The 19718-nt window shown below is 31.7% G+C and overlaps 2 protein-coding genes across 5 annotated transcripts in view; one reads left to right on the forward strand and one right to left on the reverse strand.

Moving 5' to 3' along the window:
- Positions 1-2898, reverse strand: part of LOC140050906 (follistatin-related protein 5-like) — a 26200-nt gene extending 23302 nt beyond the window's left edge. The window contains exon 1 of the mRNA XM_072095903.1: positions 2743-2898. The gene's annotated coding sequence lies outside the window, so the exon portion shown is untranslated. The remainder of the gene's footprint in view (positions 1-2742) is intronic.
- Positions 2899-3877: 979 nt separating this feature from the next.
- Positions 3878-19718, forward strand: part of LOC140052371 (WD repeat and FYVE domain-containing protein 3-like) — a 63288-nt gene continuing 47447 nt past the window's right edge. For all 4 annotated transcript variants that reach the window (XM_072097946.1, XM_072097947.1, XM_072097949.1 and 1 more), the window contains exons 1-4: positions 3878-3968; positions 12345-12551; positions 12934-13057; positions 14995-15290. In XM_072097946.1, coding sequence (XP_071954047.1) covers positions 12366-12551; positions 12934-13057; positions 14995-15290 — 606 coding nt within the window. In that variant the 5' untranslated portion in view covers positions 3878-3968; positions 12345-12365. The remainder of the gene's footprint in view (positions 3969-12344; positions 12552-12933; positions 13058-14994; positions 15291-19718) is intronic.

Consider the following 19718-nt stretch of genomic DNA (forward strand, 5'->3'; position numbering starts at 1 on the left):
AGCAAGAAAAAAAGTGTTTGTCTGTGGCAGCCTGGAATATAAAAATGTTCTGTAATGAAAATGAGAGTTGTTTTTTGTTTTCTTTGTTTCAGTTTATTAGTGTTAACATTGTCATATTTGTGTGTGCGTAAACCGATTCAAATGATCTAGATTGCCCTAGACCGCCAAAGCTTCCAGGGGGCTTCGCCCCCTGGACCCCAACCGGGGGCCCTTGGCGGCCCCCTGGCCCCCAGCCCATGGTTGCTCGCTTCGCACGCAAAATACTCACATATTGGTTGACCCCCCTTTAATTCTTTGCTGGCTGCGCCCCTGCATTTGAGTTCCAGATGTGTAATCCAACAATTAACGTATTCATTAAAATAGAATTAGAATCATAACGATTCGGCTAACAAGCAATCAAGACTGTAAGAGTGCTAGAGATTACAAACTACATAAATAGCTGGTTATTGTAGAACTAATATGTTCATGAATAATGATTATGGAATTGCGCCTAGCATATTACAACAGAAATAGTTCCAAAGAGACTATTCTTGAGACTTATGCTTCTTAATTAGCGAACTTTATTAATATATCAATTAAATTCATTGTGTTCAAGTTACCATATTGCCTTCTTCATCATTTCCTTATTTCAGTGTCATTATTGACTTCTCCTTTTCATACCAAGTAGGCCTTATTACTAAAGAAATGAGTGCTAAAAATGGACTTAACATGATTTATAGGAGGCTGTGTTCAGTCTATCGGCATAATTATGTGATAATATTTCATACTATGTTGTGGTAATGCTCAAAATGATGTAGTATGTCGTGTTTGCATCCTGCACATTCCTCCACGACTCATGTCTGCAATGATAAACGATTTACAATCCAGTCTAATCTTGACAAGTCTATTTGCAATTGATTTACACCCATCGTATTTAATATTGTATGAGCATCTATATTTTATTCACTTTAAACACTCTTTATATTTGTTTTCAATATTGTACACGGTTATTTCTTTCAAAACACTATGTATCTGTTTTTTGTCTTGATGGAGTAAAGAGTATGGGATGTCCATCCACCACACCCCTACCACCCCCATCCATAATGTTGGCAACAATATTGAGGTGGGTTATGTTCAGCACTTAGTTCAGGTATCGGGCCGTCACTGGGGTGAAACTTTTTGTATAGATTTTTTTTTTCATTTCAGAAGTAAATATTTCGCGATCTATGCTTGACAGACATTCGATATTAAAAGTTGAAATTCATAACGGTCGTCTATTAATGAACTTTATATTACCATTATTGTTAATAAATGGAGGATATGGAAGACATAGATAGATATTGTGTGCTTGCAGTCTTCACCCGATTCATCTCTTTCCTTCCCGCTTTCATGTATACCGGTATTGCATTAGTACTTTTGTTTGCTACAATCAAGGTACTAGCTGAAATGTTTAGTTCGTACACTCAACTTATTAAAGAGCACCCGGCCGTCGTTCCTCTTCCCTCTTTAGCGCCTACTCAATTCAATTCACATTTATTTACTCATCCTTTATAAATACAGTTTCATTGCATAAATGATGGCAAGGATTCTGCATAGAGAAGTTTACACTTCTGTTTTCGCAGGACCCTTTTACATAAAAACATAAAACAATAAACACAACATAATAGATACAAAAAAAAAAAACATTTCCTATATACATTTTAGAGTTGTTCATCATCAAAAAGCGATAGTGTTGTTCTAACAATATTCTTTACACACACACCAACACAACGCATAATATATGCATATTTTATGAGTGAAGCATTTTAAGTTCTGTAATTCGATAAAATGTCTCTTTTTACATATTTTTTGAGTATTTTATAATTTTTCTTAAAAATATCTAAGTGATTTCTACAGAGCTCGTTCCATAGTTTCGGTCCGTGTATACTGATAAAATGTTGACCAGACGTTAATCTAGAGTATGGTTGTTTTACGCTACAAATATTTCGAAGATTATGGGTAGTATTTTCGTTTCTTTTGAATATCATTTGAATTCGTCTGAGTAAAACATTACTTTTAATCTGGCCCATGAAACCTAGGACGGTAACTCTGTTGATAATATTGTATGTTAAGTATATTTAATTGCTTAAACAGTGGCTCAGAATGTTGCCATGGCCTACTGTAATTAGGATGTGTATAGCTAAATTATTTGGAAAGATATCTTTGTATAATGAACCTAGTAGGTCTACAGGGGTCCATGGATCAGACTCTATCGTGAAACATTCACATGATTTAACGTCGGCACGATTATTTGTTTTCAATATTAAAACTTTTCCATTTTATAGAGTACGATTATTTGTTTTTCATTTAGCATTTAGGTTATAACCTAATGCTAACGTTAACGTTATTAAATTACGTTTTTATTAAGCATTATGTGGAATATAACATCACCGTATCATACCGTTTCTTCGTTCTCCATACAACCTATATATACAATATACTAAAAAGTCCTATACATCATCTTCTCGTATTATTTGTAAATAATAGAATTATCACAACTGTATACATTACAATAGGCTACGACCAAGGAGTGGCGGAATATAGACATTGCCGCTTAACGACCTATCTATCCGTAGCAACATCATACAATAAAATGTCTTGAATTTCAATCATAAACCCGGGATGAAAAAAAATAATAATAAGCACACAATGAATCATAAGAAATAAAACATATATGAAGAAATGCATTATACAAAATACAATATTGCAATGAGAGATTCTTACCTTTAATGGAAGAGCACGTCCGGCTATCCTTTCTGTGTCTATTGATGTGAGGCCTACTCAGTATCTTATGATGTTTAAGACGCTCTCTGATCTATACTAAAGCTCTACATCAGCCTTCATGAACCCAGATCAATTATTATAATTTACTTGGACATCCTTGGCTAGAGATGCCAGCCGTAATCACTAAGGTTCTTATTCGGTTCTCTGATAGTATAACGGTGTGATCATCAGTGAATATCTTATTAACATAAGTTCATGAATATTAATATTACGTCATCAGCACAAAGAGAATGACTCGCAAGAAGAAGAGAAGAGATTAAATGACGTCACCTGATGGAATAATTTAACATTTATTATGCTTTGCTATAATTACTGCGATGCTACATAATATAGGCTGCACTTATAATTTAATGTGTGTTTCTTATCATGCAGTTGCACGTAATTAATTGTTGTATCATGACGTCATAATCGATAATTATGAGAACTTATCATCACCATCACTAGAACATGCAAGATTATATAATCAGGGAAGAGTAAATTTACAATGTCATTCTTCCCTGAAATAATGTATTCTCTACACTATTACCTCCACCGATTTGGACCACTTAATACTCTCCTCAATTTAAGCGCTGTCTCGAAGATTTATTCTCACACACTTAAATTTTGTTATACTTTAATAAATCAATTAGTTTTTCTCCATCGTGATTAGGTGACTCGTTGTTTAAGTTATAAAAGATTCCATGTTCATTTATTATCATTAGATCTACTATAAATAGGCATTCCCGAGTTTTGAATTCTCCCATCGTCCATCTTTACATTTCAATTCGGAAGTTGTCCGTCTGAATTGAATTGAAATTGTCATCACACGCATTGATTTGTCAGTTTAGGATTTAAGAATATGGGTTTTTTTAGAAGAAGAAGAAAGTAAATCAATAATTGGTTTTACTTTATTTTGCTATCAATTAAAAAAAAATAATATAAATAGGCGTACCACACGAATTATATTGTGACTTGAGAAATTTTATAAATAGTGCCCTCTAAATATGAATAGACATAAACGTCTGGCTTATAATAGTCTATACACCTACTTATATTAAATTGGGGGCGTTTCAATAACATGGAAAAATCTGACTTTAGAATGTAAATTGATAAAAATTACCTTGATTTAATTGTAATTCTCTGGATATTTTAATGACAAGATATCTTTAAAATGAATGATATATAAGGTAAGAAGAAAATGTTTATAAATACTTAATTTTTTCACTTATTAAAGCTGTTTTTATGGCATAAAATCCAACCAAATGGTGATGGGAATCGAGGCGTGAACGTAACCTATTTTCATCATCACTTACACTGCTGAGAGAATGTTATTATTCCTGACAGTGACTGAGTTCGGAAGGCTCCATTGGTTGCACAAGCCTAATTAGTAGGCCTACATTTATTAGTTGTAGCATATACCGATGCTTATTGCGAACTAAGATTGTGTGGTAAAAGTTATAGTTAAATTTAATTAGGCTAGTTTGAGAATATCGGATAAAAATGAGTTTGGTTGGTTGAATAAATGGAAATCCCACCTCCTCTCTCCCCCTCTCCCCTCCCCTATTCTCCTTCTCCCCATAAGTTTCCCGACATAGCCAGCAAGTAAAGTAAACTTCAAAAGAATAGATCCTCAGAACATGGAGGAATTTTATACCTCCATGCACAGAATAATTTCAGATAAAAAAAGAAAAAGGAAACTCCAAATAGAGACTCAAGCAATTTTGAGAATTCAGCACATTGCACTATTTGTTTAGATCAATTATGAACTGCTGTGGCTAAAGATACGGTACCGTATCCTAACTTCCGTTTGCTAAAGGTACGGTAAAATTGCATTACGTCATAATCAGCCAATGGGGTGCTGGTACGTATGTGACGTCATCGAATAAGGACTTTGGATTTTTTTTCATATCGCGACCGCAGAGAATGCCTTCGGCGGCGCCAGGCTGCATGGAGGCGTGCGTTTAATAACGGGTGACAACGTTGGTGGACGTTACATAAAAGCGTTTAAAACATGCACTCAATCTCAAATATTATTTCAGTATTATAATCCGATATGTTGATAGCCAAATTAGAGGTAAAGGACTTATAATTCAATGTTGGAAATTGTGTTTCGTCTAGTTCATTCGTCTATAGTTACTATATATGAGGGTTTTATTTTTATTCCAAATGGCCTATTTAGGCCTATATTTTTTATTAAACTTTGTTTACAGATGATGATGACAACAAAGGGCCCTCAAATAACTACCGTACTGACGCGGGTATAAGCCCATACTCGGGTATAAGCCCACCCATTAATTCGAAGATCTACAGTGTGTGTCGTAATACATTATTTTGCATTTGGCGACGTCCATACACCGAATACACCTACCTTTGATCATAACCAAGCTAGGCTAATATACGCTAGGCCATATGAGGCCTAGCGGTCCTGTTTTGTTTACACTCCATCGCGGTCGAAGATCGCTTCACACACGACGCTACAAGTCGCCAAAACGGAAAACCACTATTTGGTATCGGCTGCCATAAACAAGCTTATTAAATTTCTTTGGTACATTTCTATTTAACGAACATTGTATACTTGCTTTTCTGCTTGATAAATTCTTGTTAAATTGATGTTTAAAATAAGATATTCTACGATAAATTACACGAACTAATTTTCCAACACTCTACACCTCGTGTATTTAGAGGCAACGTCGTACACGTGAGGGCGCTCGCTCGCATGGTGGAATACACAGTGTACATGTGCTGTTTTTGACGATCTGCATTTTTGGATCCTCGGGTATAAGCCCACCCCCCAAACTTGACGTGATTTCATGTTCGAGGGGGGTGGGCTTATACCCGCGTCAGTACGGTAATGATTTAGACAGTAGCCCCATTGCTGAGTCACAGAAATCAGCGCACACATGCAGCTGGCCCTAGCCTGGCACTGCTATCCCTACACAAACAAACTCATATAATGAGGTTATAGGTAATAGGCCTCTTTTGAAACGGTTTTCTGTATTCTAGAATTGAAATCAACATGTTTTGGCTTTCAATAATATTAACAAACATACTGTATGCTACATTTAGTTTTTGTCACACACGATGACGATAATAGCGACAAATGAAGCATAAAGAAAATGTTAAGCGGTTCATAACTGTTTTCGCGATATGAAAACAAATTCAAAGTCATTACACGATGACGTCACACATGTACCACCACCCCACTGGCTGGTTATGACGTAATGCAATTTTACCGTATCTTTAGCAAACGAAAGTTAGGATACGGTACCGTATCTTTAGCCACGGCGATTATGAAAAATGGTTTTTGAAAATGATCAAATAGAAAATTTATGTCTTCTTTTTCTTCAATACTTTGTAGTTTCTTTTTCTTATTTTATTTGCCAGTTAAAATTGTGATCATTTCAACTCACTTTTCTTTTACCTGAGCCTTGATTTATCTCACTATTTTAGTACCTTTTTAGACCACGCAATAATCCAATTTTGATCTGTTACTATTATTACTAACCTTAAAGGCGAGTGGCAGTTGGAAAGGTACCGTATACTGCTGCACCTCAATTATAGGTGGGAGGACCAGGATGAACCAAATTATTGTCTGATTGCTTCTGGTCCTAAACATTCTGACTGAATGTTTCGGCCCCTGAAACATTTCCGCCCATTCATTTATGTTTTAAAGAGAGGAGAAAAAAGAAAGACGGACAAAGCAAAAACAATAATGAAAGTTAAAGTTAAATTAAGATTTAATTGTCTGATTGAATTGTTTTCACTGTGAAATTTGTCAAAATTCCTGACATACAAAACTATATGACTTTATTCCTTTATGTTGAAATACTGTACATCACATGTGTTTAACCTCACTTTTTGTATTAAAATACACAGTAATGGTATATTATTTTAATCAAGAAAATGTCAGTTAAAATTAAAGCCAAAATATAAACATTAACATTGAACAAAAAAAATAGTGGATTAATCCTTGTTGATTGTCTTCATTGTAGTTAGTACGTTTACTTCCTTTTCTAAAAATTGTGCCTCAAAACAGTACTGCATGACCAAACATAGTCCAAGTCTGTGTCTGGGAACTCAGTTGAGCCAAAATGAGGGGATGGTATATATTGTAATCCTATCGCATTGACAATAGACTTGACTAAAAGTCTTGTGTCCGAATTTAGCCTATATGGAGGTAGGTGGATACTCGAGCATACTGTAGGATTACAGTATATTAATACTGAAATATTGTTAATATACTTCCGATTCACATAATTTTCACGCTTCATTGTCTTGTCCTGCATAAAGCATTGATTTTCCTATGGGAATCTCTTATTTTAAGTATTGATTAACCAACTGTCTAGATTTTCCCATTCACTGACCAAGGCAGCTACTTCTCAGATTCAACGCTTGTATTAATATGATTTAGCAGAATTCGTCTTATGCGATTTGGCTGGCACTAGGCTGATTATAAAGTTCAATTAATTAGCTACAGTGTCCACATGGGTATTGGCATGAGATATGAATGACACGGTTTACAATGTGTAATATTTATTATGCACAATACTACTGTACAGGGTACCTACAATGCAATGACTCCCTCCCAGTTATTTAAAAATACTTGTGTATCTTTGTATCTGGTTTTGTGTTAAATTACAAATTTACCTTGGAAATTATCTATAGCAACATTCCAATTTATGATTCTGAAGTTTTGTCAAAAATAAATTGTGAAATTTTTGAATTAAAAAAAAAAAAATTCGTTAAAAAATGATATTAAAGTGTTCAAATTTTGTTAACATGACAAACCAAACATTAAATATAGCAACGTTTATTTTAATGTATTCATTTGCAGTACACTTGACCATGGCCTATTGTTTAAATAATGAACATATTATTAATTAATGTGTCCTTCATACCAGCACCATTACCTCAAACCCATCCTCCCTCCTCTCTCATTCCTATACTTTCTAGTAATTTACCTCCGCCAAGAAGGTTCTGTATATGTAACCGATTGCGTGTGTGTGTCTGTTACTATTAGCAAGATTTTACTCAAAAAGTTATTGGAAGATCTTTACGAAAATACAGATAGATGTGGTTAAGGACCACTCCATTACATTTTGGAGGCAAGCCGTACCACAGTCCCAATTCTGGATCAGTTTTTAGTATTGTTTTCAGACCAGCTAGTGTTAAAAGATAGGACAGAATTTTCAAAAGCCAGCGAGCAGTCTTAGCCTAAAGTAACCTGAAATTGCATTTTCTCGAAAACTACTTGTCCAAATAACTTCATTTTTATACAAGAGGCAAGAGGTATAATGTGTGATTTGTAATCTTTACACCAAACTCGCATACACATGCTTGTAGTAAAATTAGCCTCACACAGCATTAAGACACACACAAATATAATATATTTTCTGGAGAAATTCCGTATGCACTCTCGAAGTGGCTTTCTAGTTTAAAAATGTTATCATCTGAAATCATTCTGTAGGACTAAACTCAATTTGAATTAATTTTTCTTTACCAATGATACTGTACAGTTACTTTAAAGTAAATTGTGTTTATATTACGTACTTTACTTCAATAGATTACAGATATATGTAGACACTACAGCAGCACATTCATTAACGCTAAATCTCGAAACGCAATATATTTAATCAGGTTACACGCAACCCAGAATCTATAAATTACAATGACCTTTTGACGATTAATTTGGAACAGGATTTTTGTTTTCTTTTCATATTGATGATGACAATGAAAATAATATTAACACGCGTGTACACACTACATACAATACATTCTTTACTGTATGAAATTGAAAAGCGTAGTTAAACACATTGGTAGTGATAAAGTACATAATGATACATAAAAATGTAATTTTTAAAGTTTGGGAGTCAATGAAAAATATTTGTTGTGTTTCTTTTATAAGTTTGATTTAAAAACTCCCCTACTGATTACATTTGTTGTAAATTAGATATTAAACCTTTATCCGATTTGCATTAATATAATAATAATGAGATATACCCACTTCTGTGTTGGGCCATTGGATGATGGTTTCCTCTTGGGCTATTGGCCAAATGTTTTAATAAATTTAAAATAAAAATTGGAAAAATTCAAATCGCATAATAAAATTTCAATTCATTTGCATAACACACTTTAAGGGTGCAATGAAGTACAGTATTTTCTTTAATATCATGTGACATACAATCTTCCAATCAAATGGCAAGAATCTACTTACTGTAACCTGTATGTTATAATTTTAGTAAATGATGTATAAATTGGAAAAATAGACTGTGATACATAATTTTAATTATGAAAAAGGTATAAATATTTAATTTGCCATCAATTGTAAATCTATGAAATTACAGTATAAGATTACATACATTTATGCTACAGAATTTTATTAATTAAATCTTGATAATAATTAATATAATTTTTATAATTACTAAAATATCGTTTATAATAAAAATTGTCATTGATAATGATAATAATTTGTAGTGGTTATGGTTGAGTGCTCATGGGGTCAATTTCTATACTTGAGTTCACAATAATACAATGTAACTTTTTAATTGGTTAATACAGTCAGTGGCTGTCAATGGTGCTTACATTTTTTTGATGTCATCGCCATTTCCTTCCATTCTTTCCATTGGGCACTGTTGTGTTTTCTTTTTATTTGTGAGAATCTAGAAGACCACATTGTAGCTAGAACTGATATCAATAAATTAAGGTTTTATTTATTTAGTAACAGATTTATGAAATAAGCAATAACATTTTTAATTTCATCCCAAATTCCTTATTATTTTTGTAAATTATATTTAATTTTTGCCATGTACTATTATTAATGATATTAACTGTTATAATGAAATGTAATGCATTTGTTTTGTTTATTGATTTTTCAGTAATTACTACAATAGATATTTCCTTAATTTTATTATTTTAATTAACATTTAGTAACCAATTTAATCGCAACAAACAGTGCCTTGTAAATTAACACTCTAAATGGGTGTACAAGCTATCATGTTTTAAATATAAATTATAATAATAGACCAGGGAGTTTATAATTACAACTCCCTGTTTAGACTAATGTTCATAGCGTGCTTTAACAAGCGGATTGTGATGCTAAATGTTGTACAATTACCAACATAATGTGCATTCATTATTTTATTTCCCATGTGATTGTAGGCCTACTTCCAGTACATTATTTTAATATAAAACATGCCACATTTTAGTAACTGTATATTAGGTTGCAATGTAATTTTTGCATTGGAAATTTGTTAATGCTTTTGAAAGAGCATGGGTACCCTCCCTCAACTGGGTGGATGTATAGAGACTACAGAGAAAAAACATGAGATTAGATGGAATGATATATACAGTACTTTGCATGGAAAATATTTTCTGAAGATCTTTTTGTACATTTAATGAAAAAGACAATTTTTCCACTATACGTACAGTACTATACAATTTACAATGATTCACAAAAACTCCAAAATTAAAACAAATGAATCAACTATGAGTTTCCAGTATGAAGTCTATTCATTGCCATTAATACTCTATCTGTGTACACGTACGGTATACTGACATAAGTTTTGCCCTAACCCCTGGAAAACTATTTAGTGTATTACGCATGAAAAATTCCAGATTGCTTTTTCTGAATTTGTTATTATGATTGTTTGTTAGTGTTTCAATTATACAGTAATTGTAATAAATGTAGTATGATTGATGCAAACTGTACAAACAAAAAAATTTAAATTGCAGTATATTTATTTAATTCAGCAACATTTACCACAAGTTGACTGCATGCTTGAAGCTAATATTAATAAACTTACAGTAAATTCTGTAATATAGCTAATTACCTCTCCATACAACTCAAGTTTCATTGACGACGGTAAAAAAACATCTTCATTTTATGATTAATGTCAGTTTGCTAAATTCAGGAACGCTATAATAAGCGGGAAAGATGTATAGTTTTTTAGTGAATTTGATTGGCTATTGAGAACTATCATACTTCGAACGATGATGGTTGATAGTTGATATCCAGTTAATTTATCGACATTATGTGCGATTTTTCATCACTTATGGTTTTTACTCTTTTTAAAATCTAATTGCGTACAGAATGTGTAGGTATTGGTTACATGGATTTTTAGTCGTGATTGTAGAGTTTCCATTCCCACATAAATTATTACTGATTTTGAGAATTTTTTTTGTACTATATTTTGCTGTAGTGTTCAATAAATTTTAGTAAATTAATTAATATAAATATAGTACAGTTACATAATTAATGTGAAAATATTTTATGCGAGTGAGAATCAAAGATAGACTGTTTCCAAAAGTGAAGCCTATCTTTTTACTTGATATGCGTGTGGCCTCGACATGAAAATGCGCTAATTCTTTATGCGCCATCTAAGGCAAAACTGGACCGAGTGTGAAAGACACTTTAAAACTTGCTTTGTATACTGTCATTTTATAAATACCTCAAAATATTTCTTTTCAAAAACATAAATAACATATCATGGTGTGTCATATTTATGTAGTGAAATGTGCCTTGCAGTACATTACATTATATTAAAAATAGATTAAACAAACCTGATACACAACTACCTCATGTGAAGTGTTTTCTAAAGATAGCATCTAACTCAGCTGGTTATTGAACGTCATTCACTTCCTACTCTTAACCCATCGAAACAGAAACATACTATACAAATGTAACACTGTAAAATACAACATTGTAAGTAAACAAATACTGTATTATTACTGAAATGCTGTACATGTATGTATTATTTTTTAAGCCTGTATGAATTTTAAAATCTGATAATTTCATTACATTTTCATTTGCCAATGTACAGTAGAGTAGCAAATTGCTACACACACTCAACTTCCCTACACATTATTAATTAACAATTGATATGAATAGCAAAACTGTAGAATACTATGTTTTCTAACTCAGACTTCAGATTAATTATCCTATCAAACTTTCCAAATGAACATTTGCACTGAATGAAATTGATAAATAATACTATTAGCCTTGTCTATAATATCATTATCAAACTTTATGTAACAAAAAAATGTGATGTGCCCATATATAGACATGATAATGTCATATTACTACCATATTTGGGCATCACGACCATATTTTGGGACATCACACTTTTTTTGTCAAACTAGTTTGATATAGATAGTGCTTAAGTCTGTAAATTTATTGTGCATTTCCTAGAAGAAGGATGTGAGGTTGTATACTTCTAGTAAGTCAAGGAAATTGATGACAATAGGTAATTCAGTTTAAACAAAAATTCCTGTTGGTGGTGGCACAATAGAATTGGTATTTGACTTGATAAATATTGCTTCCATCCAGTTGGAATGAAAGGAAAACAATTATTGTATTATTGTATTATTAATATTGGCTATTATCAGGAAAGAATTAAGGAAGTGACTATTGTTAGTTCTAATACTAAAAGTACTGTATAAAGACAAATAACATTCGTTATGGAGGAATTATTTCTCTGTGATTGAATAAAGCAGATGATTTTATTCTAAGAGAAACAAAAGAAAACAAGACCCAAAAAAAGTATAATATTTTTGTTCCATTGCAGAGTTGAATCAAACAAATAGTCATGAATACATTAAAGGGCTTTTGGAGAGTGTCGACTCGACGCTCATCTTCCAGTTCCACACAAGACAACTCCTTGGGTCTGATGCATCTAAGGAAGCTCTACGTTGAGCTATGCTGCTCAGTTCAACCTTTGACCCAAAAGGAACAGGAAGATAAACTGTATGTCATGCTGCCTCTGTTTTGCAAGGTATGTGAATTGTCTCTAATTTGAGACCAGTGGCCATATTCACCTTTCACACTTAGGCTAAAAGGGAAACCCTTAAAATTAAGGAAATCTCTTAGTAAATACAACAAAGGAAATAAATATTTATTTAGTTAAGTGAAATACTTAATATTTCTAAGGGAAATATCTCACTTAAGTGCCATTGGTTAATATGGCGTCAGATTTCTATGATTTTATTTAAACCAGTTGCACTGTTGCTTGGTGGTTAACATGTTCTGTTTCTAATGCTGCCAGGTTCAAATCCTGGTTACACTGACAAGATTTTTGTCCAGGTCAAATCAATGTCTACTAACCAAAATCTTTACAACAAAAATATACTATATATTTCTGCCACTTTATGTTGCAGGTATTTGAAACCAGCCCAGCGTCTGACATGAAGGATAAGTTTGGAGATGTACATCCATTTACAGGTCATATATCAAGATTATTTGTTACAGAAGTTAGACGAAGAGCATCAAATCCATCTCCAGGTATTGACTATTCATCCTCACTATTCTTTTGCTAGGCTTACCAAACACAAGCTTTTGCTTCTTTGGTTCTTTGCCCTCTTCTTTTTTTTTTTTACCTTATTGAATTTATTACTAATATTATTACTGTATTTATTAAGAAAGATATACTTGAAATGAAATGAAATCTTTATATTAAAATATCCAGATACAAATTTTGATTATGTTTATTACCATGAGAGAAAGATTCTTTTTTACAAAAGGTAATCATTTCATCGTGGTGTGATGAAATATTATTTTCTTCGATCTTGGATATTATTACCTTGATATCATCAATAGAGGCATCTTCTATAGCTATAATTATACAGTTCATCTAATGATATTTCAAATTATCTGTTTTCTGAGAAATCTTAATAAGTTATTTTTTTCATCATTATTTTATTATGAAAGTCCGTGTTGACATCATCACATCAATCTATAATATTAACCATGATTAATATTAATGAAAAAAATCACTACAGTAATTCAGCATACATTGCCAACTATAAACGACGAAATGCACAATCTATAAACTGTGAATATTATGCATACAAAATTACGTTCCTTTCTTTCCATAAACGATAGACTAGCAGACCTACGGAATAAATCATTGAGTTAATATCAACAGTAAATGCACAAATTTAAAACATGCTAATCAGAGATGTTGCTGAGCTATTACACCCATGTATTTACAGGGATTAGGTCATTTGATGGGTTTGGCAGTATTCATTTATGAAGGCTTGCATGCATCATGATAGGTTTTTTTACTGCAATTATGAAGATATTTTGTCAGCAAATGAGTAGTATAACGATAAAGCTTCGTCTATATTACTTTAATGGCTGAATAGTTTTGAAATAATCTGTGTAAATATAAATATTTTATTTTCACATACAGTACTGTAGTATAGTAATGTATTACCAGACTATTGAAATGTTATGAGCAATTCTATTTCATAGATGTTCTGTTTTGCTTAAGGCTACACATTACACATTTATGCACTTCATTTGAGATAGACTGTCTCTTCTGAGATATGAAAAATATTGATACATTTTCACCAAGACAATTTTTTTTTAATTTTTGAATATTATTTTATTTAGTAATAATAATAATAATTTTAAAACAGTTGCTTTGCTTATTAGATTTTATGATAATGAGTCAAATAGAAAAATTATTGGAAGTGATAATAGACCTACATTTAATTTCGTAGGCTATTAAAAAATACTGTTTTATGAATATTTGAAATTGTTTTTAATAACAAATTATCATATATTTTTTTTATACAGTTTATAGGGAAAAAGTAGTATATTTTAAATATAACAGTAGGTTAAAATGATTTGTAATACTGAGAGGTTGAGAGATGATTTTATATGGTTTTAAAATGCACACATTATTTAGTAACTGTAAATAAATATCACTGAACAACAAGAGCTATTATGAAAGCACTCAAAACTGGTACTTCCCAAAATATTACTACATGTTGATATTTTGGCCCATGTTAAATTTTCTTCTTTTTATCAATGAACCAATTGCATGTTCTGTTTAAAGTACAGTATATACCTACAGTATTTACACTGAAATATTTCATTTAGAATGATTGAAAATTGTAGGCGCTATCGTGCTAACAAACAAAGAAAGGAATACTTTTACTTACAAAATTATAATAATAGAATAATTTGAAAGCCTTTTAGGGCACATTTGTTGAGGGAATTCACTACCAATTAAGATTATCCCTGTTCTTAGTGTGAAAACATGTTAAGACTGTACCATAAGCAATGAAAGGTAAATTACCAAAGTGTTCAAATAAGTACAGTATAGTGTGAACACACTTTGGAACAGGATTCCACAAAGTTGTAGAAGAAACTCGCTAAGATTTTTGCATCTCACTACAATTTTAATTTGATTTTATTTTATCTAATTTTAGAGAAAGCAAGTCGAGATATAGCTGAATATATTGAAATACAAGGTAATGGATTAGAGGAAAGAAGTCGTGGATGGATGCTTCTACGAACTCTGACCTTGTTGAGCTCTGGGGGTCAAAGCATTGTTGATGTTATGACCTCATGTTCGCTACCATCTACTTTGGTCAAGTGTCTGTACTTATTTTTTGACCTACCACCAATTGAGAAGGAGGAAAAAGCTGTAGAACAGAAAGATGGTCAAAGAAGTGATTTCTCACCATATGAGAGGCGAGTTCTTCTACAAAAGGTGTTTTTGCAGGTAAGGTATTGGGTACTATTGTAAAATAACATGCTTCCAATATAATTTAGCCCTACTGTTACCAGAATTGTGCAAAAACTACTACTTTTGAATATGTGTAGGGCTTGATTGATAACACTGTTAGACATCATTGATATTATTAAGCGGGTAATGTAACATAACAATCAACCACTACGTAACATTACATTAGTGGTTGATTGTTACGTTAGTGGGTGATACAGGGTGGGGATGAAGCATGTGATAAATATTGTTGTTTCAGATGAGTTTTTTTATTCAAAATGTTCCAACAATTCATTCTGTTGTTCATATGTTTCTTTGTCATTTACTTTGGCATATGGTTTACAGAAGTCCTTGTATAAGAATATACCATTACATACAGATGTAGTGTATAGCAAGTATTAATATGAACAAACGCAATGATACAACAGATTGTACAAATGCCATTACAGTACGTACTGTACACCAAGTGCATTTATTACAAATATTGCAATACTTAAAACACAGTATTCACTTTTCCCTGAGTATATGTTATTTTCTTCTTTTTGTGATGCAATTAATATTTATGAACAAGTCTAGACTTTTCCATTGGAAATAATACCATTCTAGTTTTTTTTGTGGTATTTGTTAATGTAGTACTTAAAAATGATTAAATTACATTAACAACTTAACAATGTATTCTTATTTGTTCTTGAGCCTGAGGCCAGTAAATGTAACTCAGTGTTTTGCTCATTATGTAGTGATGAAGGTATTATTAAAAATGCGAATCAGTATACCAAATTTTTATTTCAAACTACACATGTCGTCACAAGCTTTTGGCTTCAGTAGGAAGTTTATTGACAGTATATCTTCCATAGATACTTTGCATAAAACACTATGCTAAACATACTCAAAAGGATTCAATTACCCTGTGTCGTACCGTATTCACTTCGTTTGCGTTTGCAAATTGCTAAACAGCATTCTATTAAACAGAAACGCCCACTTTTTTGTAACCATTATTTTTAGGCTTCCATAAACTAATTGTTTCTGCTGGCAAGAAATTTGGTGTAATTTAATATTAATCAGTTATTTTTTCACAGCAGAAACGTACCAAAACCTAAGAATAATAATAATAATCTTCCACAATGACACATCAAGACACACATACTGTAGGTTTCCATGTTTTTATTCACTCAGTGACAAAAAATCAATAAACAACAACTCATTAGAGATAATTCATTTTCAAGGAATTCCGTCATTAACAGTGATTGGATTTACTTGCAGCTGAACGTGTGTTTAAGACCTCGTAAAAACCAACACAACTTTAACAATTGATCAGTTCTGCTACCCGAGTAATATTAAAGATTTAATTGTTACATTGAAATGTTCTCGTTTAAAATTCCCTGGCTTGGTAATGGGCTAGACTAAATGTCAACAACATAAATTAAATATGTGAAACATGCTTTAACGATATAGAGACAACGTCTACGCTATACAGTGAGTATTGAATTGAATGAAATGAAATAACCAGATATGTTAATGTTACTAGTATTCCAAATGCCAATGGTACATTTAATAGCAATAAAAGTACTTTTTTTGTAATATTAAGACTTGTTATACTGTAAATTTTTTTAAATCTTATTTTAATGTAAATATTATTTAGTTTTACAAAACTCTAGGTTCACAGTATGATGATATAACTTTAAAGTTACATTTTCTCAAAATATAGTAAAAAATGTATACATGATCGAGTTATGTATAAATATATCACTGAAACAATGGTTACATAGTAGATCATATTAATAATAATTATGTTGAGTTAATTGTTTTAATTAACATGCATTTATTATCAGGTACACTGTTGAACCCTGACATGAAGTTCTTGAATTATGCCTATGTTGTGAGTGAGTGGCCGAGCGGTTAAGACAGTGGAACTGTAATCACGTAGCCATAACATCGGCAGGGCTTCGAGGCTCACTCACTCCATGGTTCTGGTGGTAGAACGAGTCTTCTCGGATAAGGACTATAAACCGTAGGTCCAGTGTACACAACTTGCTCGTGTGCACTTTAAAAGAACCTAGTACATCTTTCGAGACGAGTAGGGGGTCACCCCGGTGTACTAGTACATCACAGCCACTGATCACCAACTGGGCCCTCTGGGAGATCAGTCTTTGACTGAAGAGGTCACCCAGTATAAAGATAAAACAAACAAAAACAAATGTTGCTCTCATTGTGTGTGTTATTCTTGTGTCAAAAATGGAATATTGCTGTACAATATTTAGAAATATTAATCAAAAGCTTATTTTCTATCTTATATTTTAGACTACTGTATTACTCTAGGTGTAGATATAATAATATTTTACATTTATTATTAGCAATATTAATAATTAATGTTTTAGGTTCAAAAGACATCTAAATTGTAATATTTTGGTTTAAAGTGAGTAAACTTTTTTGTTGTTGATCCAATAATGAGTAAATAATTAGTACAACAAAAACTTTTTTGTTTGTGAAACATAGATAGTAAGAACATTTTTTTAATTTACTCATTATTGGATCAAAAACAAAAAAAAGATTATTCTGTAAATTATTTATTTGGATCGGAATGAAATTATTTCATGTAATGTTGACTAATGATTAAACATATCAACCACAGGCACAATGTCCACACACGCTTTAGCATCTAGTAATATTTATAGACACTACCTAACATATGTAAATGTACATAGTTACTGAAATTTATGAGCAATTATTATATAACGTCAATAAATATTACATATATCAAGCAATTAAACAAATAAAACAGTAATAAATAGCGGTAAAATTATAATTATATTTCTTTATGGTGAACATTAATAATTTTCTTTTCAAAGCCTAAAACATTACTGTATATTTAATTTTTAACAAATATTTCTTAGAAAACCTTTGTTCGACTTTTACCGTAAAATTCAATTTTAATTGTTTCTGCAGAAATATGATTTATTATCAATTATTTTTGTTTACCACCAAACAGTAGTAAATATTTTGTATAACGTAAACATAGTCTGGCCTACTGTACAGAACAAAAATATAATCTTAAACTAAACTATAGTACTGCACTTATTCTGGTAAGGTCGTAGTGTCGACCCACATTATATCCCATCATTCAAGTAAACAAAATTTCTAATTTCCCAACCGCCAACAAACGTACTGTACTCGCCATCAAACAATTCCTATATAGGTCTACACACCATTCAGCAAAAAACATTTACCATAGAAAAAGAAATATTTTGACCATAATATGCAATGATAAATTGATGGTATTAATATTCCCGGACTATTTTGAGAGCCGAAGACATTGTTTGACTACTGTCTACTGTACATAAATCTCATGGACTCTCTTCTTTCAGACATGCTTTGAGGTTTGAGCATGTTCAGTATGAGTTTACAAATTCCCTTTTTTGTTTCAACCTTAGTATACAGTTTCATAATGCTTCTGTTCTCTTGAATCTGAACTCTGAAGGCATGCAACAAAAAATGTAATAATCTCTATAATCTAGTGGTTAAGCATAGGTCTATAACATTTTTTTTATTATCATAAAATGCAAATCTCATCTTTTAAATGACAAAAGAAGGGAATTAAATTTAATCTATAACAATCAACAAAAAATTGCTGCATGTTCGCTGCAACATACACTTATGAAATAATTGAATTCAAAACAAAAAGGTGACATTGATTGCAAGGTTATTTGCAGTTACATTACAAGACATTCTTTGTTATCATTATTTAAACTATAAAAGATGCTTGGTAGTTTGGAATTTGTAAATAAAATGGTAAATAATCTTTGAACACTTTATTTTTTGTTTTGTATTTCTATAAATAGAATGGTCCTCATTAAAAGCAGTTATTTTTGATAAAATAAATTTACCCATAAATGTACAAAAAACCTATGCAATAATAAACTGTATATTATCATCTCAGGATCTCCATTAAGATCTTTCTACACTATCAAACTAGTTTGACAAAAAAGTATGATGTGCCCAAATATGGTAGTAGTGATGTGCCTAAATATGGTAGTGATATGACATCATCATGTCCATATATGGGCACATCATATTTTTTTGTCACATACAGTTTGATAATGTAGACAGAGCTTTACTTTGTAAGGAAGCTCGGATTATACAATATAAAAATGCATAGGTTTTGTAAAAAAGTTCATTTGAGCATTATTGCAAGGGCAGTATTTTGGATTATTTCATGTGACTATTCTTATACACTATTGTTAAACGTACCATCACTGCAGTGGAGTTAAGAACACTGTTTAACTGTCAGTGTATTTACATTGAAAGGAAATGATCAATTGTAGTCAAGGAAATTGATGAATTTTAATGCACCTGATGGGAGAGAGTAGGGTGAATCAGGGAACTGATCATTACAGGAAATGATCTGATGATTAATAAACCACACATCATCAT

The sequence above is a fragment of the Antedon mediterranea genome, chromosome 6, assembly GCF_964355755.1.
Source record: "Antedon mediterranea chromosome 6, ecAntMedi1.1, whole genome shotgun sequence".
Lineage (NCBI taxonomy): Eukaryota > Metazoa > Echinodermata > Crinoidea > Comatulida > Antedonidae > Antedon > Antedon mediterranea.